This window comes from Podarcis muralis, chromosome 4, assembly GCF_964188315.1.
Source record: "Podarcis muralis chromosome 4, rPodMur119.hap1.1, whole genome shotgun sequence".
Taxonomy (NCBI): domain Eukaryota; kingdom Metazoa; phylum Chordata; class Lepidosauria; order Squamata; family Lacertidae; genus Podarcis; species Podarcis muralis.
The window spans coordinates 97,357,791-97,381,808 of record NC_135658.1 but is presented as its reverse complement, the minus strand read 5'-3'; the positions used below and the strand labels follow the sequence as shown (position 1 = coordinate 97,381,808).

The window sequence follows — 24,018 nt, the reverse complement described above, 5'->3', positions numbered from 1 at the left end:
TAAAAAAGACAGAAGAAAGTAAAAAAAAAAATTAAAAATCCAGAATACTCATGAAAGGAAAAATTAAATCAGTTCAGCTCTAAATTGGTGTCTTTAAGAAACTAAAATGTTCTTTAATTTGTACTTATCTGCTTGTAATTGTCACAAACTGCATTGGCTTACAATAGTTCCAAAGTTTATGTCTCCATATTATTTCCTGTTTGTAATTCCATGGCAAGTTGTCTTATTATTTAATTCACTAAAGTGCTGGAGATTGACTCAACAGGTCCTTCTTGGCAGGCTCTTTCAGTCACTTGGGGTGTAGAAATTAGTTCGGAAGCTGTTCCAGGCTCTTTCCCACTTTCTGGGGTGTCCCCAGATGTGCTAGGAGTTCCCTGCTGGCTTCCTTTATTTCCCCCTTCCTTTTCCAGCTCTGGCAGTTTGAAAGGTTTGCTCCAATTCCTCCAGCTGTTGGTAGATTTTTTACTTTATAAGCCAACAGATAACTTGATGCAGTTACTGTATAAATCCTTTGAATGTAACCATTCAGCTAGTCAGAGTAAAATGTATCCATTCTCCATTGCTGTACAGTGGTACCTTGGGTACAGTACTTAATTCGTTCTGGAGGTCCATTCTTAACCTGAAACTGTTCTTAACCTGAAGCACCATTTTAGCTAATGGGGCCTCCTGCTGCCGCCGCACAATTTCTGTTCTCATCCTGAAGCAAAGTTCTTAACCCGAGGTACTATTTCTGGGTTAGTGGAGTCTGTAACCTGAAGCGTATGTAACCCAAGGTACCACTGTAGTCAGTCTCTATATCCCATTCACAAATAAGTTCCTTTGCAGAGTTCACCCACAGAAATCGGAAGCTGACTTCCTGTTTTGCTTCCGTTTCGCCAAATCAGTTTTTTAAACCCTAATTTCAATTTTAAATGTTTTATTTGGCCTTTACCTCTAATCGGAAAATCCACTGCTTCTGGTGACGGATCGTAGCTTCGGCAGCCAGCTGCGTTGGTGCCGAGAGCGAACTTGAGCCTCTTCCCTTCCTCTCCTGTGTGCACAGCCACGGCCGGGAGACGTTCAGGGGGCGAGATTTTTCGCTCAGCTGGAGCCCTCAGGTCCTCACTCTCCTGTGGGGTGTTTTTTTTTTGGGGGGGTGCGCGCTGAACTCTAGCGCTGCCCTCAAAGCCTTTCTGCCGGCTCTGTGTCACAGACGACACTTAGCACACCACCATTCTCCTCTGCAGCAGACCAGAAGTGAGACTCTAGCTTCTTAAGCCTCAGTTTCTCATGACACTTGAACTTGTTTAAGGCTTTCTCCCAAGTCAGGATTTGATCCTGTACCCTAAATCTCAATAGACTAAAATACTCCTAAAGCAGGGACCTACAGCCTGCACGCCCAATTTGTCTCACCAGGTCATTGTGCCAAAATTGCTCACCTGCCATCATATGTCAGCCCCTGTCAGAGTGACTTGTTGGGGAACGAAGGACCTGGAATATGCCCCGTCAGGTGGGAACGATTCCCTACCTCTGTCTTAAAGCTTGTGGCAGGCCTGCAAACAGTGATAATGTTTGCAGTAGGAAGTAGTTAACACCTGCAGTCCTTTACTTTTCCCAATAAACCCTTCCTGGGTATGCAGAATATATTTAGCCACACATTTGCAAATGAATCCAAAAAATTAGTAGCAACTGGCCACGTAATGCTAAGGGAACCATTTTTTATTTACTGCCTGAACAATAGAGGGTTTTTCCATATAGTTGACCTGGTCACCTGGAAGCCATGGATGTTTCCAAGCCTGCATTGATCAAGTTCTCACAGTACAGTCAAACCTCGGTTTTCGAACGTCTCGGCTGCCGAATGTTTCAGAAGCTGAACGCTGAAAACCCAGAAGTGAATACTTCCGTTTTCAAATGTGCCTCAGAAGTTGAACGGCTTCTGAGGCGCATTTCTCAATTTCTCCCATTCAACTTGCTGACAGCCCTTTGATCCTCAGTTTTCGAATGTTTCGGAAGTCGAACGGACTTCCGGAATGGACTAAATTCAAAAACCAAGGTTCCACTGTACTTTAAACTTCGTTTTTCTCAACCACAGCCTCTTTGGAAAACATAATTCTTCAGGGGAGAAAAACCTGAATATTTAATTTTGTTGGCCACCAGTGTAGACACTGTTCATATAGCAAGCAGTTCAGGCCAAAACCTGTGTTAACCTGTTGGGCCTCCTATTAACAATTGCAGTGTTGAGTTGCTTAATTGTTTAAATTTAAAAATGTTCAGAACTTCTAGTTCTCTACTAATTGAGAACAGGATCTTTACTTTTTAAAGTGGCAGGAAGCAGGCATTCTTAGAATACAGTGGTACCTTGCAAGACGAATGCCTCGCAAGACGGAAAACTCGCAAGACGAAAGGGTTTTTGGTTTTTTGAGTTGCTTCGCAAGACGAATTTCCCTATGGGCTTGCTTCGCAAGACGGAAACGTCTTGCAAGTTTGTTTCCTTTTTCTTAAAACCATTAATACAGTTGCGACTTGACTTCAAGGAGCAACTCATAGCACGCGGTGTGGTAGCCTTTTTTGAGGTTTTTGAAGACTTGGGTGATTTTTGAAGCTTTTCCAAAACTTTCCCGAAACGGTGCTTCGCAAGACGAAAAAATCGCAAGGCGAAAAAACTCGCGGAACGAATTAATTTCGTCTTGCGAGGCACCACTGTAGGCAAATATCTCTTCTAAGGTCATGCTTGTTGCTCAGTGTGTATATTTATTTAACAACAAAGTATGTTTACAGTCCTAACCTATTTACCGTGGACCAAGCCGCATTTAATTCAGCAGGGCTTTCCTCTGAGGAGACGTGACTAGGATCACACTTGAAATGCTACTTTTTCCTGGTTTTTGTGACCAGGTTAGCCAAAGGTTTGTTTCAGCATGAGCCAGGCCTTTGCAGCAGTCCAAGCTGTAGTGTATCTCTGTTGCTGAAATCCGGGAAAGGTTTAAATATGTTTGGAAATGTTAAACACCTGTACAATAGGCTTGTTGTTTGTTTTAGGATATTCTAATGATTTATATTCCTTGAGTTAGCTTGGTTGGGAGCAAAGGTTAAAACATTTGTCAACTGAAGAGATTGCAGGTAGATTTATAACAGAATGTGCTATATAATAGACACAACTAGCTGTCATGTGCTTTGAAGATCATTCAACCAATGAAATAACTTGGTATAATGGTGTATAGACTTTAAGCATAAGCTAGCAGATGTGAAAACTAGCAAGGTTTAGTTTGCTTCAGTTGATAGTAGTTAACTTTAGCTTGTGATGTGCTCTTTGTAAAAGAAGATGGTGAATTTGCCATGGTGAAGATGGTGAACTAGCCATGCTAAGAGCATAAATTGATGCATGTTTACTGAGAGTAAAACAGTCAGTTAGACAATCTGTAATGTTTAGAAAGGTCTCCAGATTACTAGTGACAGTATCTCAAAACAAGAACAAACTTTATTTTTAGGTTGTATTGCTTCTGTTTGGCAAGGACTGCTTATGATATAGAATTATTCTTTTAAAAAACAGAATTGGAAAAAATCAAATTGCTACGTGTTTTTTTATTCTTGCCTTCTAGTATGAAACATTCCGAACGGAAGAGGAAGCAAAAATAAAAGCTCAGGGACAAGAAGTAAAACCATCAGTGTATTTCATGAAGCAAACAATCAGCAACGCCTGTGGAACTATTGGGCTTATTCACGCTATTGCAAACAACAGGGATAAAATTAACTTTGGTAAATACTTCATTTCTACTGTGGTGCCTCTTAATGGTTTGGAGGGTAGGGGGCGCTCCTGAACTGCTTATTGCTTATACTGAACTGCAGAAAACTTAGAAAGTTGGCTAAATGCTCTTGGAAAACAATTGCCACAATATGAATAGCAATACATAGCAAAATACATAGCAAATTCAGCATGGATTTTTAAGATTAATGTTGTTCTCATTTCTTAACAGGTACTGTAATTATTTGTGTTGTCACTTCATGTGAAATAAATAAGAGGTGATAAGTTCAGCAATGCTTTTTGTCGTAGAGTTCAAAGTAACATATTTTAACGTATTTTTAAATTCATGTTCTTTTATTTGTTCTAGAAACTGACTCCTCGCTAAAGAAGTTCCTAGATGACTCTATGCCCATGAGTCCTGAAGAGAGGGCCAAATATCTAGAAACTTACGAAGTCAGTATCATTCCTGAATATAAATTTGGGAAACGGGAGTATTTTATTTTTAGGCCCATGTATGTCAAGCCAGATTGCACAGGCTTTGGGTGGGGCAGTCAATGCAGGGTTTGGGGTTCATTTTTACTAAGGAAGTCTAAGAACTACATGGGACGCGGGTGGCGCTGTGGGTTAAACCACAGAGCCTAGGGCTGATGCTTTAGATCAGCAAGTTCAAGAGGCTCAGTGGTTTAGACCACAGTGCCACCCGTGTCCCTGTCACAATTGTATGATGCACTTAAAACACACTTAAAATGTATTTGCAGCTGTATAGCTGAGTCCCGGGATGCGGCTGGCGCTGTGGGTTAAACCACAGAGCCTAGGACTTGCCGATCAAAAGGTCGGCGGTTCGAATCCCCGCGACGGGTTGAGCTCCTGTTGCTCGGTCTCTGCTCCTGCCAACCTAGCAGTTCGAAAGCGCGTCAAAGTGCAAGTAGATAAATAGGTACACTGGCTCCCTTGGCCAATAAAGCAAGATGAGCGCCGCAACCCCAGAATCGTCCGCGTCTGGACCTAATGGTCAGGGGTCCCTTTACCTTTACCTAAGAACTACATACATTTGGCTGAATTTTATTATCTCTCTCTCTCTCTCTGTGTGTGTGTGTGTGTGTAAGTGTGTACATACACACACACACACTGCCCTTTGTTGCTTGAAAGACAGTATCAGTGGAATAAAAGGAAAGGCAGCATCATAGAAGCATTCAAATATTTACACTTGGACTGCTCACCCGTATGTCTGAGTTCAGAGAGTCAACTTCATTTGCCAAAAGCCTCTCAAGGTGCACCCCATTCCCACCCAATCTGGCTGCCCACAAGGCCCAGGCTGGAAGATGTGGGAAGAGATGCTCCTTCAAATGGTTTGGTTTGATGCTGTTAAGGGCTTTATATATTAATGCTTGCCAACAGCTCAAATTGGTCCAGTAACAGATAAGGTACCTGTGCAGCATCCGTGTGATAATGAGATGTCTCTGATCCAGTCCCTTGCTGCTTACAAACAAGGCACCTGTACAACCTTGTTTGACGAAGATGGTTTGGATAGATGTTGGAGTACTAGTGGCATCACAGCCAGCAGGCACAGTTGTGGGCTCTTAATCTGTGTTTTGTTGGTTTTGCTAGGAAACCAACCCCTGTTGCTGTCTTGCCTGGAGCTCCTCCGTCTCACTATTCTGCAGTAAAGTCAGGGCCACACCAGCCATGCCAACTGGAAAATTCCCCTTAGCATTAAAGTATCCCTTCAGTTTCATAAGTCTCTTGCGGGCAGACCATCTTAATTTCCGCCCCAACCCTGGGATGGAGAGGGGGCAATGAGGTTCTCCCACCATCAATCCAGACCTCATTACAATCTCAGTATCCACCTACACTTCTCCTAAATACTACTTGGGATCTGAAGGCACATGATTTCATTAAAAAAAGCTGCTGGTATTTGGTTAAAGAGTTCAGAATGGTATTTTTATTTAGACAGTGGGAGGGAACTTAAAAATCTGGGTTTGGCACTTGCATTATTATAAATCACTGCATAATGTAAGATCTTGACTATAAACTAATTGCCTTTTTATTATTTCAGGCTATCCGTGTCACTCATGAATCCAGTGCCCATGAAGGTCAGACTGAGGTATTGAACTTAATGTGTTTTTTCCCCTGAGTAAAATTTTGAGTAGGGATCTTTCTGTATGCAGTTTATAACAAGTGGGGGGGGGGCGCTTCTCTCTTTTCTGTAAAAAAAAATATTCTACTAGGTTGCTAAAAACTGGAAAAAGTGGGAAGTAGCAAGGGTCCATATGGATGTATGAAATACATAAAGTTACAAATATAATATGTTTCACTGGTACCTGATATATTATACTGGCTCATAGTTGTAAAGGGGCAGTGCTTAGGTCGATGTCAGTTCAGCCATTAATTTTCTGGGTAAAAAGCCACTTCTGCCACCAGTATGGTAAGGATAATACTAGTCGTGTTTTATTATATGAGATTTTTTTTTAAATGAGGCCTTATATCTGAAGAAGCAAATGCTTGGGGAAAGTGCTATATGAATATTCACAGGAAGCTTTTTATTATTGTAAATGCATGGACAATCATCTTCTTACCATAGGGACATTGTCTTCTTCCTACCCTTCCTCCTCAGTTCACACCAGCACATACATGATGAGCACATTGTGAGCACATTTAATGCTAAAAGACACTCTAATCTAATCTAATCCGCTCCCATGTGGTGAGACAGCTGTGGTTATAGGCTGGTGGCTGGGTTGTTGTTTTTTTAAAAAAAGACCCATCTTGTACAATCAATGATAAAATTGAAATGCTTCTATTTTTTAGTTGATTTCAGCAGGATTTAGCCTTGTCTTTAATTCTGGATCATGTCCATTAGCCATCGCGAAAGGCAAAGTATCAATAGGTGAAGGTTTAGGCAGGATACATACAATAAAACTGGTGTCCCACCTTCTCCTTCCTGGGCTCTTTGGGATGGGGCTGAGGCAAAAGAAATCCTGAGAGCATTGGGGTGTTCATGTGTTCTCCAGCTCACGATGCGCTGCTTTGCAATGGTTAAGCGTTCCTCAACTAGATGTTGGTCTCCCTTGCAGTGGATCCTTTCCAAAACTTTGTGCATCTTGTGCATCAAAGGCCCACGGCAGGCAAAACGGATACTTTAGTATTTTGTATTTAAAGATAACATGTAACATTTAAGTTACAATAATAAATTATTATTATATGTAGCACATTAGGCCATCCGAAGCATGGCTGCATACTTTGTCTCGTATCATTCATATAGCGTAATAACGGAATGAAATAAATTTCAGTGTATGCAGCCAGGTTTACTAAATGCAGCAGAAATCAACAATTTCTGTGTTGATTTTAATTTAGCATTATTTGCCTATGCATTGTGAAAAGATGCAGTTAAGCACAAGGCCTGCTTACAGATATGTTTGAGCAATGATGGTGATGGAAAGGTAAAAATTGTATCTGGCAGGCTGTAGGATGGAGAACAATGTAGTGCTGTTTACTAAACACTGAAATGCTTCAGTTATACGATACGATATATTTATTGTCATTGACCCATGCAGGACAATGAAATTGAAAAACTACATAAAACTACATAAAAACTACATAAAACATTCAAAAACCCCTAAAAACTCTGAAACCCCATTTTAAAATACACTATACAATAGAAACCCCTTATGCTGCGTTTAGAACCAGAATTGCATTTGAGAAACTGTTTCTCAGGGGGCTAGTCCTGGCCTTTATAACCCTATACCTTCTTCCAGAAGGCAGAAGCTGAAAGAGATCATTTCCGGGGTGCGTACTATCCTGCGCTATCTCTGCCGCTTTCTTATGGCACCTGGCAGCATAGATTTGATCTAAGGTGGGAAGAGTGCACCCAATTATTCTCTCTGCATTCCCCATTTTGGCTTTGCTTGCAACAGGTTAAATGAATCATTACGGTGAAAACCTTGCCAGAGGCATAGCCATGCTGGTTTTTGTAGCAAAAACAATCAAGGAGCGTTGTGGGCACAGTAAAGACTAACAAATATTAACTGGGCTGGAGCGCCCAAAATCTTACGCTGTAATTATTTGTCAGTCCTTAAAGTGTCACAGGACTTCAGTGTTAGCAGCCTGGCTTGTACATCACATGAAACTAAAACTTGGTTTGGGGTGAATGAACAGGCTCCTGAAGATGAGCTCACATCTGCCTTGTTCCTCCCTGGTCCTTTTGGCTGCCGTGCCAAGCTAAGGTGTGGCTTGACTTAATGTTTCATTTGACCCGGGCCTGTGGTTTAGCGCTCTCCAGACTAGCCACAAGCTGTGTGAACCAGCCACTAACTAAAATGGGCTGGGTGCCTGACCTTGTGAGTTTTTAAGTTGGGAAAGCCTCGTTTTATTACTGGCTGACACTGTTTGTATTACAAGGGTGTAGAAAGCAAACTTGTGCTGCGTAACCTCTAGGTGGGGATACAATACTAGGTGCTAAAATATGAAATTCTATTTGCCAGATGCCTTTTTCTATTTGCTAAATGTATACAAGTTGCTTTCTAGGAGTGGATGTGCATGACTGTAAAATTTGAAGCATATTTTCATTGGGCTATATATATACAGTGGTACCTTGGGTTACATACGCTTCAGGTTACAGACTCCGCTAACCCAGAAATAGTGCTTCAGGATGAGAACAGAAATCGTGCTCTAGCGGCGCAGCGGCAGCAGGAGGCCCCATTAGCTAAAGTGGTGCTTCAGGTTAAGAACAGTTTCAGGTTAAGAACAGACCTCCGGAACGAATTAAGTACTTAACCTGAGGTACCACTGTGTATATATATATATATATATGTGTGTGTGTGTGTGTGTGTGTGTGTGTCCTAAATTTAGTTAGGAATCATTACAAAAAAATCTTGACTAGAAATTGTGACAGAGAGTTTACTTGTGCATTGTATTTGAAATAGGTCTGAGGGATTGCTGTAATAGCCGTGCTACAATGACTATTTGTATGCTGGTACTGAAAAGACGCTATGCTAGCATTAAACAGTGATCCACTGGTATGGATGTCTAGAACACATTTAGTGCTGCTGTTAAAATTGCTTCCTAATTTTCGATGGTAGCAGTGCCAATGGTTTTAACTGTGCTTGTAGTGAGCTGTGTGATCATGTGGTTCCCTCCCCACATCTGCCTGTGCAGCATGGATTCCGCTCAGTTCACATGTAACATTAAGCCGAATCATGAATATATGTGAATTTTAGGCGTGTGGGCACTCACTGTAATAATCACAGCTGCTTTGCTCCACCGCCAATTGCTGTGTTGACACCCATGGCTGACTTCCAGTTTTCATAGCTATGGTTTTAAGGGACCGTTTGAACTAGGCCAATGTTTTGATGGAAGCAAAGAATCTTTAAGATGCAAATAAATATTTTGTATATCCCTACTGTGCTCCGTAGGGCTGGGCAATATTTTGGTTTTTAACATTGCGATATATCACCAGCTAAACTTTGTGATATATCGACACATCATGGTGTCTGAAGTAAACATGGAACTGTGTAGAGGCTCAGTCTGGGAACTCTTGAACTGTTATTTCCAAAACACTTCTTCTAACACGCTCAGATGTATGACTATTTTCTGTTGATTTTGCGCACTCATCTTTTGAAGTTGGGATTCTAGGAGTGCATGGATGCAAAGTTAATCTTCATGGTTTCCTCGTAAAACAAAAAAACCCCACAAAATTAGATTGGCATAAGTTCAAAGAACAGCAGGTCCTTTGTTTGTAAGGTGAAATTGCATCCAAAAACTCGTAGTTAGCAGTTTCCTATTTTACAAGGAAAGCTCAGATAATCCATTTCTGCTCTAAATACAGAATTGCACTCTGCATTGTGTATAATGTTCACCTCCTTGCCTGCAGGTTAGACTGCATTACACATCCAGATGGAATATGTGCTTTCCTCAGAGTATTTGATGTGAGGCGAGAACTTTCCTAGGTGACCTTTTCCACAGTTTGCTATATTTTTTGCTCTGGGAATCCCCATAGCTCAGTGGCCTAGCAATTTACTTTGCCTCCAGAAGATGCCAGGTTGAAACTGCAGCATCTGGGAAAGCCCGACAGCTGCTGCCAGTCAGTGTAGACAGTTCTGAGCTAGATGGGCAAAATTGTCTGACTGGTTCCTTAGGATTTCTAGGAATAACAATTAGTTCATTACCAGAAATATTAAGCAATCCATCATTATTACTTCTGGTTGCAGAACATACAAAAAATGGGTGCTCGCTATGTACAGTGGTACCTCGGGTTACAAACACTTCGGGTTACAAACTCCGCTAACCTGGAAGTAGTACCTCAGGTTACAAACTTTGCCCCAGGATGAGAACGGAAATCATGTGCTGGCGGTGAGGCGGCAGCGGGAGGCCCCATTAGCGAAAGCGCGCCTCGGGTTAAGAACGGACCTCTGGAATGAATTAAGTTTGTAACCCGAGGTACCACTGTACATGGAATATGTCTTAAAGTGAAGAGAACAGATTTCTGTGGCAGCTCCCTACAGATAAATGTAATGAATGTGTGTAACTTAGGGATGGAGCTTGCTGCTATGAATTTGTCCCATGCAGGTTCATTTATATATAAACGAACATCTGAAGAAGGCTATGCATACCTACAAGTGTGCAATACACTGATATACTTGGCCCCACTCACATATTCTTTGTGTGATATGCTGTTCACTTCCCCTTTTGCAGGTGGGTCAAAGCTCCCCCCCCCCCCATAAATCTCTCAAGCAATGAGATGTCTGAGAGACAGAATGTTAACAGGGGGAGCTTTTACCATAATTGTATCCACATACTAGAAAAGGTTGACCTGTTGAATTTCTGCCTGCCACACAGCTGTTAAAGCCACAAGAGCCCCGCTCTCCCTTGGTGCCTACCTTAAACCGTGCAAATGGACTCAAGTTTCACAAGTTGTAAGCCACTTATGCTACGGTACTGCTTTCATCAATTTATCTGAGACCGACAATTTATCTTACATAGGTGGTGGTGCAAAAGGAGATGAAAAGACACCCACGATTTATAGCAAGCAGGGTTCAGATGCCCATGCTTGGATCAAATCAAGATTAAACTGTTACAAAGCATATTATAAAAGCATTGTTGTAGTTCTTATTTCTACCTCATAACAGCATTGCTGTAATTATCAGCGGAGGCCAGATGAACATTCTCTTCCTTTATTTTAACAGAAAGTAATGGAGTCTTTGATGTGAATGCCTATTTTAGTATTCATACCAGCAGCACAACCCATGTAAAAGGATCCCTCTACTTTTCTGCCAGGGGTGCGGAAGCATTTAAGAGCCCCCTCTGCCCACGTTGCTGCTGTGATTGACAGTCCCACACAACAGCAGTTCCCTAAAAACAAGTTACTGAGTAATGGCCGTGGGCTATACTGCAGGTTTGTTGTATACAACTTTTGCAGACTACCTGCCCCAGCAATGTTGTATGGCTGTATTGGGCTTCGTTCTAGAACTGATGTCAGCCTTGCTTTCTGAACCACAATACCGTGCTGCAACATGGATGATGTACTATAATGCTAGATTTAATTTTTATTTGCTGGGGCTTATTTATGTTTACAAACTGTGGAGGGAGGGGGGAGAATACCTCTTTTTTTGCGTGAAATTAAGCCTCTGTTAGAAAGAATACGAACTCTGTTGGTACCTTTTGGTTTTCAGTGGACATGTCACCATCAAGTCAGCGATGCTAAAATCATGGATTTTTCTTAGTTATCTTCTCCAGACAGTAGTCACTTCCATAGCAGAGGAGGTAAAAAGAAAATGGCTTTGGAATGACCCACAAAGTCCATTCTCCAAATGTCTGGAAAAAGTCGTTCCTGAGGCCATTTTCTGGTCTTCTGTTAGGTTTGTGTACTTTTTCTCTAGTACTTGTCAATCACAGCTCTGACGGCGCTCATTGGAAGGGCAGGAGCAGGTGCATATATCTGAAAGCAATTGCTTCAAATGGCGGCTGCTTTCTAACTTTTATGTTCTGCACAGGCTAGAAACTTCCTTTTAAAAAGAAAAAGAAACACCTTAGAGTGTGGGGCTCCTGGCAGCTGTGTGTGTGTGTGTAGACCAGCCAGCAACATTTTGTATGTATTAACCTTGGATTAGTGGAAATTATATCCAGTGAATTGATGGATAGGGGTTATCTAATAGTATAATTTTTGCAGTTTAACTGAAATTTAACATTGGGAAATACATTCCCATTGTAAATCCTTAGCTTCATCATCATCATCATCATCATCATAATTTATTATTTATACCCCGCTCATCTGACTGAGTCTCCCCAGCCACTCTGGGGGCTCCCGATCCTAATCAGTTTCTGCTGCCTTACAAGTATAAAATCATTGTGTTGTATGGATGGCCTTGTCTCCTGTCTTGATGGGACTCTTCATTGCTGATTTCCTGAAACTTGTTATTCAGAGCAAAGTACACACGCTGTAAAGTTATTTCCTGCCAAGTGTTAACCGAGCTAAGTTATTGCCTTGGCAAAGCTTGTTTTTATTGTGTTTCTAGGCAAGCAATTCACCCACCAGGAAAATGAAGCCGAACCTCCCTTCCCAAATAAGGCTGAGGTGTTCTGGAATGCAGAGCTAAATATGTTATCTAGCTTTGGCATTTCAATTATGAGAAAACTTTGGGCAACTCTTGAGTGATAGGTCTGCATTTTGCAACTCACCCATCGGGCTGTCAGTGAAACTTTACCGGTTCCAAAAAGACGAATGTGCAGTGAGCTGCCCATTAGAGCAGACTTTTAATTTTAGGGCTCCAGAAGGACTTTAAGATGACAACAATCGTATTTCCTGCATTCCACCATGGATTGCCCAATCCCCCTTGCTGCTGCTGAATTCACTGTATTCCTCTCCGCTTGGCAGGTCGCAGGAGCAATGATTTACACGGCGGAAGGAGGTGTATAGGGATAAGTCTAGCAGTCACACTCCCTTTAGCAATAGCTGTAGTATATAGTCTTCCAGTACTCAAATCACAGTGTATTTTTTTAAAATTGTGTGATTTCTTGACCAGATGGTACTCTTCTTGTTCTTCAACAGCTGTGTGAAAAAAGTTGTGCTAGTGTCAGTAACTCCTGTCAGAGCTGGAATTGACTAGTGGACTCATCCTTTTGAGAGAGGAGGATAAACTTGAACCCTTCTTCTTGACACGCTTATTTTCTACATGCTTTATGGGGAAAGTATTCAAATATAGAATCCCATTCCCAGGTGACTTAAATTTGCAGAACACAGGGAAAGCTCTACCGCTTGATCCTGCTTGCTATATAAACTGGCCTTTACTAATCTCAATTTTACTTACTTATTTAAATAATCCATATACTGTTTAACTACAGTGTATCCAAGCGGTTTGCAAAGATGCAATACAAAAAATAAAAGTCAGTTAAAACTATAAAATTAAACTTCAGTTAAAATACCTGCCGAAATAATAATAACAACAAAATTCTGTAGGTGTCATTAAGTTCAGTAGGGAAGGCACCTGTTTGTCCTCAAGTGGTAGGGACTTCTATAAAACTGGGACCACAGTACTGGACAGCCATGGGGGAACCATTAACAGGGACTGCCCCCCAAAGACCTCCGTGATCAGGGATTAGGTGACCCTCAAGGCATCTTCAGGGTGTTGTAAATTAATACAAGAACCTTCCTTGGAACCTGGCCTGGTAGGATATGGGCTGCCTGTGCAAACTTTTGAGCACCAGAGGTACGTACTGGTGATCATCTGTCCCTATCAGCAGTCTAGCCACAGCTTTTTTCACCTGCTGTGATCAAGTCTTGAGGTTACCAGTGCATGGTTCCCTGTGGCCAGATTACCCCTGTCCCAAGAACAGGTTTATTGGCTGCAGCTGGTAAAAAGCATTCCTAGCTCCTGAAGCCACCTTGAGCTTCCAGTGACAAAGATGGATCCAGGAGCACTCCCAAAACTCCCAACCTGTTCTTTCAGAGGGATCACAGCCCTATCCAGAACAGGTAACTGGTCAGTCTCCAGGACACGGGAACAACCAATTCACAGGGCTTCTGTCTTCCCAGGGTTCAGGCCTGGCTTCCCTGCCCCCCATTTGGATCCCACCTTTTGTGATTTTCTCACTTAAAAACAAAAAAAGCAACTGATCCTTGAGCTTGTTTTATCAGGGAGACCAACTCACACCAAATGTGCCCCAGGTAGCAGAGTCTGCAATTTTGCTGTTTGAAGGCTGCTAGTCTGCCTTTCCGGCCCTAGAGTGCCCATCTCATGAAGTGATGAACCACACTAGAGCTTTCTTATTTCTCTCCACCACCACCCCATCCCCTACCTACCGCAACATAACAGAATGATGGGAAGATAGCAGACCCACAAGAATTTATCACACGGTGCCTGAAATTGCATTTGCAGGTGGTTTAGATGAGCCTTGATGTTATGTAAGATTAAGAGCAGCACGAACACATTTGCCATGAAAAAAAGAACAGCACAGCAAACGTTTAGATCATAACAGCTCTTAGATAGCTTCAGTTAAATTTCTGTCCCTTCGTATGCATATAACCTATGTGGGGCAGCTGTTCAGGGTTTCTGTATTGGCGTCCAAAGTCCTGAACAACTTAGATCCAGCGTACCTCAATGAATGTCTTAACCTGTATGTCCTAAGCCAACCCCTTAGATAATCTGGGGGAGTAGTATTAGTGGTCCCCTACGAACCAGAAGCTTGAGTCACGTCAGTGGGGAGTAATGTCTTCAGCGCTATGGGCCTCACTCTGTGGAACTCTCTCCCATTAGAAATCAGGCAGGCACAGTACCTGCAACGTTTCAGGCTCTTTTATTTCAGGAGACCTTTGCACCACGGACGCAAGTTCTGTTGTTCTGCAATGTTTTAAGTTGTGTTTCTAAATGTTACTTACGGTGTGTTTTTAATTTTTTGTAAGCTGCTTTGAAACCCAGATGGGGTGAAAAGTGGGATATATTTTTTTAAATAACATGAGCAAAAACTGTACAGTGATCTCTAAAGCGGGTAAAGTTGTGTCTTCTTTTCTTTTCTTTTTAATATTTGTGTAGTCACCATCAACCTCACCACAGCCTGAGTTTAGCCACTGCAAAATGAAGGCTTCACCCTTGCGTCGCTCTGCTTCCTTGACCCTGATCAGATGCAATCATGTAGCCTCTGCAAAAGCCACAAGCCCTGTAAAGGCTACCAGTCCACCTGTCTCCCTCCAGCGCTGGCGGCCCACAATACCCCTATCATCTATTGGGCTCCATTCTTTTGTAAGTGTAGTCAATCTTCCATCTCTTCTCTGCGGCAGGCGCCCTTGACATTTAGGCTTAATGGCGGGTCTCTTTGGCTCTGAATTCCCTTAGGGCTTTTTCCAGTAGACGAAGCATACTGTCTTAAATCCTCATCAGCAGACAAATAGCATTAGGAACGTCTACTCCCCCCCCCCCCCAAGATTTTTCCTGTCTTCCATCTGGTTTCTCTTATCTCATTGGTGCTTCGTTGGGTCTGCTAATTCTTAGTTCTGTGCCAAATCTGCTCCTATCACATCTGATTGAAAGTCTCTCTGCTTTTTTTCCAGGGCCCAGTGCTCTGCGCGCTTTGCAATACTCTCCAGTTCTTCCTGATCTAAATCTTTCATCAGAGATGTACAATATGGCTTAAATGTTGTATTGGCATCGCTGATTGTTTACATTTGCAGTAAATATATGTATATTCTGGTTAATTGTAAAAATCATCCAATATGATCTTGATCTTGGTTGATCTTGTTCCTTTCTTTTGTAAAAACAGGCATTTGAATTATACCAATGAACAAATATTTTTCTGCAACTTAAACAAAAGGTTTTTATCTTGTTTTCAAATTTCCCTTGTCTTTTTATGACTGTATTAAACTGCATTGTGTGTTCAAATTCTAATCTTTTTTACTTCTAGTTTGGGAGAGGTCTAGCTACCAGGAAGAACACTGTCTCTGTGTCTGAACACTGAACACTGTCTGAATACTGTCTCTGTGTGGTACTGACAACATGAATAGGTTTTTAAATTTCTATTTAGATGCTAACCTTTGGCTTAAAATAGAGAGCTCATATAAGCATTAAAATTTTGTATAAATAAAGTTGATGGGTGCTTATTGCTATTACTTCCGTATTAAAAAATTAATATACAGACACTGACCTACATAAAACTAAAAATACCCTACTCTGGATAAATATGTTATGCTGTAACAGTTGGTTTGATGGAGGATGTAAAATATCTCATAACCAACTCAGTAGCAGACTTTTGGATAAATTAAAAGAGCAGTGATCTGAACTCATTAAGATGTATTGTAAAGAGTAATCAAATATGGACCACATAGACTCGTCTTTTAAAATCATCAAAGAAGGCAGTTGTCAAGAGATATGCAGTACTTTCAGAAATTGAATGAACCAGACCCAAATTCTCATAACAAGAAGTGGGATAAGGGAGTGCATCAATCTTACTCTTTCTATACAACAGAAACTCCTCTTTGGAACTGTGCATAGACTACTAAGTGCTTACTTCTAAAAAATCAATATGTCAGTGGTATCTTTCAGCTCAAAGATTAAGCAGGATATACAAGAGCAATAGCACTCCACAGCATCTTGACCAAACGAGATGGAGGCAGGATGGAGAAGGATGTTCATTCATTGTGGAAACTCTTTTCCTTTGGCTGCATTCTAGTACCCATCCATGTAGTTTGTTGGAAAGCTTGCTAAATCTGTAAGAATACTGAATACTTTAGCACCAGGAACCTTTAACAATGGACAGTGAATGGTCTTCTGTGATCAGCTGGAAGCACAATTATAACTGGCGGAGCCCCCACAATCCTGTCTTTGTTACATTTAAAGATGTCCGCAGGAACCTGGGAACTCTGTTCAAACAGGGTTTGCGTTCTTTGCATCTACATGATACAGCCATGGTGTGAATGAATCAATTTATTTCAGTCACTGGCCAAAGTGCAGCCATGGTGTCACTCTGAAATGAAAAAGTGCAGCAGCCGATCACCGCTACAAAAGTTTGTCTAGGTGCAATGTCAGTTTGAACACATCAACTTTTTTTGCATCTCTGTGCAAACTCATTGCCGTGAGTGAACACTTGCTGGAGGGGAGAACAGGAGAGTCACAGGGAAGGCATGAGAATATAGTGGTTTGGAATTTGTCATTACGATTCTTAGGAATAACTGAGTGGGCAAGTGCCATCAGTTCTAGAGAAAATGGCTGCTATAGAAGCATTCATTGTCTAGTTAGAAGCTGCTGATCTTGCCCACACCGACACTAACTTCTGGAAAAGCTGGTAGAGATATACATTTCATCTTCACACAGCCTTCAGGCCTGCTTTGTGTTAACGTATTTGTATACCTTTTTCAGAAGTGACATGAATGTGGGACTGAATATCTGTGACAATGAAAATTTAAGATCTGAAGGAGACCTGGAACTAAGAAATGCTTTTGAATGTCCTCTAAGACTAAAACTGATAGGGTCTAGAAGAAACCTCTGCAAGTCCCCAATGTGATCCTTCATCAAAGGCACAAAGGTTACATGCCCCTGTGTAAGTAATACAGTGTGGTACCTTGGGTTACATACGCTTCAGGTTACAGACGCTTCAGGTTACAGACTCTGCTAACCCAGAAATAGTACCTCGGGTTAAGAACTTTGCTTCAGGATGAGAGCAGAAATCGTGTGGCGGCAGTGGGAGGCCTCATTAGCTAAAGTGGTTCTTCAGGTTAAGAACAGTTTCAGTTTAAGAATGGACCTCCGGAACGAATTAAGTTCTTAACCCAAGGTACCACTGTACAGAATTTGAGTGCTAAGTACATGGCAAACTGCTTTGAGTCTTGAGGCACAACTGACCCCAATATAATATTGACTTGTGGGAGAAACATCTTGAGACTATACTCCTGACAACATCCCCCTATTTTTCCACAGTGGAAGTCGCTACAGTCTCAAAATTACAAGTTTGTTATAAGATTGCCAATTATAAGTGGCCATGGGTGAAAAGTCAGCCAGACCATGTTTCATATCCATGCTTTTCCCACTTAACATTCAAAGCAGGCGTGGATATATCAGTCACACAGATACCAATCAGTGAGTCATGTCAGATTTTCTGTGCATTTCCTGCACACTTTGTGCAACTTTGTAAGCCACTATTGCACCTCCCCTTTAGTTGTGTCTTCCTCCCCCACAAAAAGAAAGTTGCAAACTATATATTTGCACCTCTTTGCAGAAAAAGGTGTCCCATCCTTTGATGTTTTTTATTCTCCTCTTAACACTTTCACAGCTCTTACACAAATCTTTCATCTCTACAGGGAGCTGCTGTTCCAATCTAGAAATGAATGTCTCTAGCTTGGACACTTGTGCCTTTATATCTTCAAATGACACTGTCATAACATTACATTAGGTTTGTAGTGTTCTTAGCGTGTGCCGTCGGTGTGTTGTTGCAAAAGCTATGTACTAACCCAGAGTTTTTGGCACTGAAATGCTTCTTGCATCAATGAGAACACTTGGAATACCTTTTGGCAGAAATCTGAGACTTCTAAAAAATGAAGTTAATTTTAACCAGCTTCTGGAGCTGTTGCCACGAAGAACAGTGTATTTTGGATGTCTGTTAGACCAATACTTTGTGCATAGGTGGAATTAAATTACCGTGATATATTTGCTTCAGTTGACTTACACAGCCATTCTGTGTTTCTAATTCTTAAGCTGTCATACTGGCTATTTTGTTAAAATCAGATTATCATTATTCTATACCACCCTTCATCCAAAGTTCACAGGGCAGTTTACAATATAAAAACTTCATTTTCGCTTTTGTTTTGCATGGGGGTGGGGGGTGGGGGTGGGGCTGCAGATCAATAGCATTTTGTAAACTGTGTGGCTACAAAATGCCCAATAAATAGCCATGGTCAATTTTATTATTTGTTTAGAAATATTTGCACCCCACTAATGCACCAAAGGGCTCACAAAAGTGGCTTACTAAAAATCTCACAGTAAAAATAACATTTTAAGTCTAGTATTGGGATCAGAAGCAACATGGTTCCCTATGGTGCCAGGATTATTCAAGTACCGTTTCGTATCACCACCCTCTGTTTTTCCTGGTATTGTCCTGTGGCCGTTGCCTGATAACCAGCCCAGCAAAACGGACGCTGTGTTTTTGTTAGGAAAGGACCATTTCAGTATGAGATTATGTATACAGACTCAAAACACAAGAGTTTACAGTGCAATCTTACTCCTTAGCTGTAGACCTCAGTGTTCAGTGGGACTTGCATCTGTCAGGTGTGTATGAAAGGGAGAGGGCATACTTTTTGTCTAGTGTGAAAATTTATATATTAGCACAAATTTCAAGTGTGTGTATGTGTTAAAGTACATTTTTTGTAGGTACAGTAGTGGCCAAAGTACCACCTTCACCCTCCATTCCTTTGAGACAGGTCTCTTCTCTCTCCAGTGCCAAAGTTCTCAAATGAGAGGTGCCAGAGGTCAAGCCTGGACAAAACCAAAACCAATCCTAAAAGCTGGTTCAGTCTTGAGGAAGAGTGTGCTTTTCTTTATTTAGAAGCCCATGTCTTTTATACTTCACATGTATTGTTCAAACCGGGTTCATAGGTTGAGCCTTGGCTCGGGTTAAGTTCTTCCCAACTGGGTAGAGCAAGAGTTTCAGCTCCTACTAATGACTCGCATGCATGTTGTATTCTCTCGCAGGCACCCAGTATAGATGAAAAAGTAGATCTTCACTTCATCGCATTAGTAAACATTGATGGCAATCTCTACGAGTTGGGTAAGAGCAATCCTTCTCTTTCAAAACGGATCATATTATCATCTACTTAATGCTTAATTTTTGATATTTTTACCTCGGGTGTATAACCTGCCTGCCAAGAACGGATAGTGATTATAAGATCGTCCAGTAAAGAATTCTCGGTCAAGTAATTATGTTCTGCCTTTCGAGAACCACAGTTAAGAGGAATGGAAGAATATTGGAACAGCTACTTTTGAAAGGGGAAAGCTGTTAACCTGATGAGCAGGCCTCCGTTTTAGTTCATAACGTGTTTCTGATTTTTTAATGTATGAGTTGATAATGGGTTTTTCCCTGCCTTGAATGTGCCATGGATTTAGAGTGACCTTTTGAAGATGTACGTTGTCTTCCATGAGCCTGTATAAAGTGAAGTCATAGGAAACTTGCAATTGCAAACCTTGCATGTGAAAAAGGCTGTGGATTCAGTCCCCAAGAATATCTGATCAAACAATCTCTAATAACAGGGTTAAGTGAGGCAGTTGCCTAAGACCTCTGAACTTCTAATACTCATTAGTGCTGTGTCATTAGTATAACTTTGATTTGAAACCATAGCACCAAAACTGGACATCCAAAGTTTCCTAAGATCTCCTCTTACTGTACTGTCCTTTTGTGCCTTATTTAGTCTGTTCAGATTGTTTGCTTTTTGAATCCTGGAAGACCACCTAAACACAAAACACTTACGCTTTGCCACAGAAAATATGCTCTTTATATTTATAGATAACAATTTACCAGAATAGACTAGGGAATAGAATTTAAAAAAACTTAGCTTGCAAACTGTGTGTGGTCAGCTCTAGGTCTGTGGAACACAACCAAGAATCATAGAATCATAGAATCATAGAGTTGGAAGAGACCACAAGGGCCATTGAGTCCAACCCCCTGCCAAGCAGGAAACACCATCAGAGCACTCCTGACATATGGTTGTCAAGCCTCTGCTTAAAGACCTCCAAAGAAGGAGACTCCACCACACTCCTTGGCAGCAAATTCCACTGTCGAACAGCTCTTACTGTCAGGAAGTTCTTCCTAATGTTTAGGTGGAATCTTCTTTCTTGTAGTTTGGATCCATTGCTCTGTGTCCGCTTCTCTGGAGCAGCAGAAAACAGCCTTTCTCCCTCCTCTATGTGACATCCTTTTATATATTTGAACATGGCTATCATATCACCCCTTAACCTCCTCTTCTCCAGGCTAAACATGCCCAGCTCCCTTAGCCGTTCCTCATAAGGCATCGTTTCCAGGCCTTTGACCATTTTGGTTGCCCTCCTCTGGACACGTTCCAGTTTGTCAGTGTCCTTCTTGAACTGTGGTGCCCAGAACTGGACACAGTACTCCAGGTGAGGTCTGACCAGAGCAGAATACAGTGGCACTATTACTATTACAATGTGCATTGCGGAACTGCCTCTTGGAGCGCTGCGTATATAGAAGTCAACCATTGCAGTAAACACATCGAAAATGTCTGAAGCGCATACCTCATATGAAAATAATTTAGGGATTTTGTCCGTGATGGAATAAAAATAGCTACCAAACTAAATGAATTTACACAAGAAACTGAAAACTGGGAATGGAAGACGAAGTCTTTCCCGGCATATTTAATGGAAGCTGAGAAGTTGGCTTCATGAATTTGGCTATCTATGTTGGATAGCTTTAAAAAGTAATTGCCATGGAGGATCGGCCTGCTACTATTAATCAGGTAGTTAAATTGTGCCTCCATACTTAAGGGCAGGGAATGTCTGAATTTATAAAACCAAGCATAGAAGGGCTTTTGCCTTTGTGTCCTGTTTGAACTTGGAGATGTGTGTCTGGGCTCCAGTGGTGGCAATGGGAAGCTAGTCTACAGGGGATCTTAATTCATTTTATAGTAAGTTAGCATGAAAAACCCAGTAGCTTTCCATTTGCTTTGATCTGTAAGACAGAGTTGTTCCACCTGGCCTTTGGCTTGGAGCCAATTTGATTCCCTCCCTCTTTCTTTTTTCTTTTCCTTCTCCTCCTGCGAGGAGGCTACATTTTAATATTTTAATGTTGTATTTTAATTTTGTTTTTAAGTTGTAATCATTCAACTTGTTTTTATTATAGCTTGTAAGCCGCTCTGAGCCCGGCCTTGGCTGGGGAGGGCGGGGTATAAATAAAAATTATCATCATCATTATTATTATTATTATTATTATTATCTGTGTACATGTTTTTAAAGGAAGAACTAGAGCAATGCCCAGCAATGCCCAACTCTGTCAGTGGAATTGGTATATGCTGTTAATGCATAGTCATTCACATTTTTGTTCCAACAAGCTTTTGCAGCTGGATGAATAGGTCTCTGAGAATCATGGAATTGTAGAGCTGGAAGAGACCCTGAAGATCATCTAGTCCAACCCCCTGCAATGCAGGAATTTGTGGCTATCCCAGATGTCCATTTTCTGTTGTTTCTAAACTTCCTGTTTTGTTTAGGGGTTTTTTTGTATAGTTTTGTAACTTTTTTTAGTAGGGCTTATTGCATGTCATACCTTGCCTTGGGACATATGTTGTGGAAGGTGATTAAATAATGATGATGATGATTTTAAACCTTGGCTACTCATACAAATTTAACTATAGTACAATTTCGTTGTACGTATAGTGGGGAAAATATCAAAGGATTAAATGACCTTAAAACTTATTTTATGGGATCACGTGAGGTGTAGTATTTTCCCCATGAGGAAGATTGCCATGTCAAATTTACTACTTAATGCTTTCTACATAAATTCTTAAGAATTTTCTTTCTGTGTTTTCCAACAGATGGACGGAAGCCTTTCCCAATAAACCATGGGCAATCTAGTGACGACACTTTTTTAGAGGTAGGAATGTTGTTTCATATCAGCAGACTTTGACACTTCTTATAGCAGAGCTGTTGTGGGTGGTATGAAGTATTTACTATGTTATTTTGTGAAACTGCTGTTGTAGAATATAGTACAAACTTAGATGAGCTTCAAATTGCCAGTACTGCTAGAAGCTGGGCATACTGAATATTGTTTTCTGCTTGGTATTATCTTTATGATCAGTCTTCTGATCAGTCAAAATTCCTGGTAAACAAATGCAGAACTGTTCTCACCACTCCTAGTGTTAGTTAGGCAATGACTGATCAATTTCAGTTGTGTTTGTTTTGCAAAATAGATGACACATCCTTATCCTTTCTTTCCTCTTACTAGGATGCAGTAGAAGTATGCAAGAAATTCATGGAACGTGATCCAGATGAATTAAGGTTCAATGCAATTGCTCTAGCAGCTGCCTAAATTATTCTTGCACAAGGACAGAAACTGCCTAATGTATTGTAACAGAATAATGCTTTTGCCATAAATCAATGATTGAGTTTTTGATACCATGCAAATAATATGTTGATGTGGATTAAACTTCAAATTTGTCCTTTATCTCGTGTAGCCTGTTTCTTCTAGTGTATTTTGAATGATTGCATGAATGCATTCCAGGAGAGCAGCTGTGTTAGTAGCATAACATAATGAAAAGCGCAATGGACCCAGTTCACAGGTTTTGTGTTTTTTTTTTACTGAGAGCAAGCAATCCTGATCATCCTCATACATAGCACAGCAAAATTCATCTGATGCTGTCTAATTTGGCTACCTTGGATGTGGCCCATAGCAGTTTCTCTGATTGCAGCAGCCAGAGAAAGCTCCACCACTATAAAGTAAATTGCTGCAGGCACAATGCAGTTCTCAACATGAACGTGCAACAAAAGAAAGGTCAAGACAACTCCTGTTTGCAGAGCAACTGATCTGGTCTTACGGGTTATCGCATGGACTTTTGGTAAGCAGTTGCCAACTTCGTGAGATGTTGTTAAGGGAGCAGTCCTGTACACAAGAAGCTCATATATGTTAATCCGGTGTAAAGTTACACCAGATCCAAACCCCATTCAGGAGCAAGGCTACTTGCTCTCAGCTGAGCTGGCCCAAATCTGTCAGAGAGGAAAACAAGTGTTTGAAAGTGTTTGACTTTCCCCACACTTTCTGCATTCTGGGGTTGCTCTTAACCGCAGTAGGCCTTAGAACTGACTGTGTAAACAGACCATATTAATAACATATGCCATACACCTCTGAAATGAGCACAGGTTTTTATGGCAAATGACACTAATAACATGGGCTAGAGCAGGCTTCCTTAACCTCGGCCCTCCAGATGTTTTGAGACTACAATTCCCATCATCCCTGACCCCTGGTCCTGCTAGCTAGGGATCATGGGAGTTGTAGGCCAAAAACATCTGGAGGGCTGAGGTTGAGGAAGCCTGGACTAGAGCTATCCCTGCCAATGAGGAATATTAATATCTCTGACCAATCCATTAATTAATACTACTACAGTGGTGCCCCGCAAGACGAATGCCTCGCAAGACGAAAAACCCGCAAGACGAAAGGGTTTTCCGTCGCGGAGGCGCTTCACAAGACGAAGTTCCCTATGGGCTTGCTTCGCAAGACGAAAACGTCTTGCAAGTCTCGCCATTCCCCCCCCCCCGCTTTTTCCCCCTTTTTCAAAGCCGCTAAGCTGTTAATAGGCTTTTAACAGCTTAGCCGCTAAGCCTGCTAAGCGC

The 24,018-nt window shown here is 41.4% G+C and overlaps 1 protein-coding gene across 3 annotated transcripts in view; it reads left to right on the top strand.

Annotated features, from left to right (window-relative positions):
* UCHL3 (ubiquitin C-terminal hydrolase L3) overlaps positions 1 to 22,855 on the top strand; it is a 30,889-nt gene extending 8,034 nt beyond the window's left edge. For 2 of the 3 annotated variants that reach the window (XM_077927773.1, XM_077927772.1), the window contains 7 exons: positions 3,576 to 3,732; positions 4,086 to 4,171; positions 5,775 to 5,822; positions 14,740 to 14,946; positions 19,381 to 19,456; positions 22,227 to 22,285; positions 22,637 to 22,855. In XM_077927773.1, the coding sequence (XP_077783899.1) occupies positions 3,576 to 3,732; positions 4,086 to 4,171; positions 5,775 to 5,822; positions 14,740 to 14,946; positions 19,381 to 19,456; positions 22,227 to 22,285; positions 22,637 to 22,720 (717 nt within the window). In that variant the 3' untranslated portion in view covers positions 22,721 to 22,855. The remainder of the gene's footprint in view (positions 1 to 3,575; positions 3,733 to 4,085; positions 4,172 to 5,774; positions 5,823 to 14,739; positions 14,947 to 19,380; positions 19,457 to 22,226; positions 22,286 to 22,636) is intronic. The other variant, XM_028728358.2, reaches the window with a different exon arrangement.
* Positions 22,856 to 24,018: the final 1,163 nt, after the last annotated feature.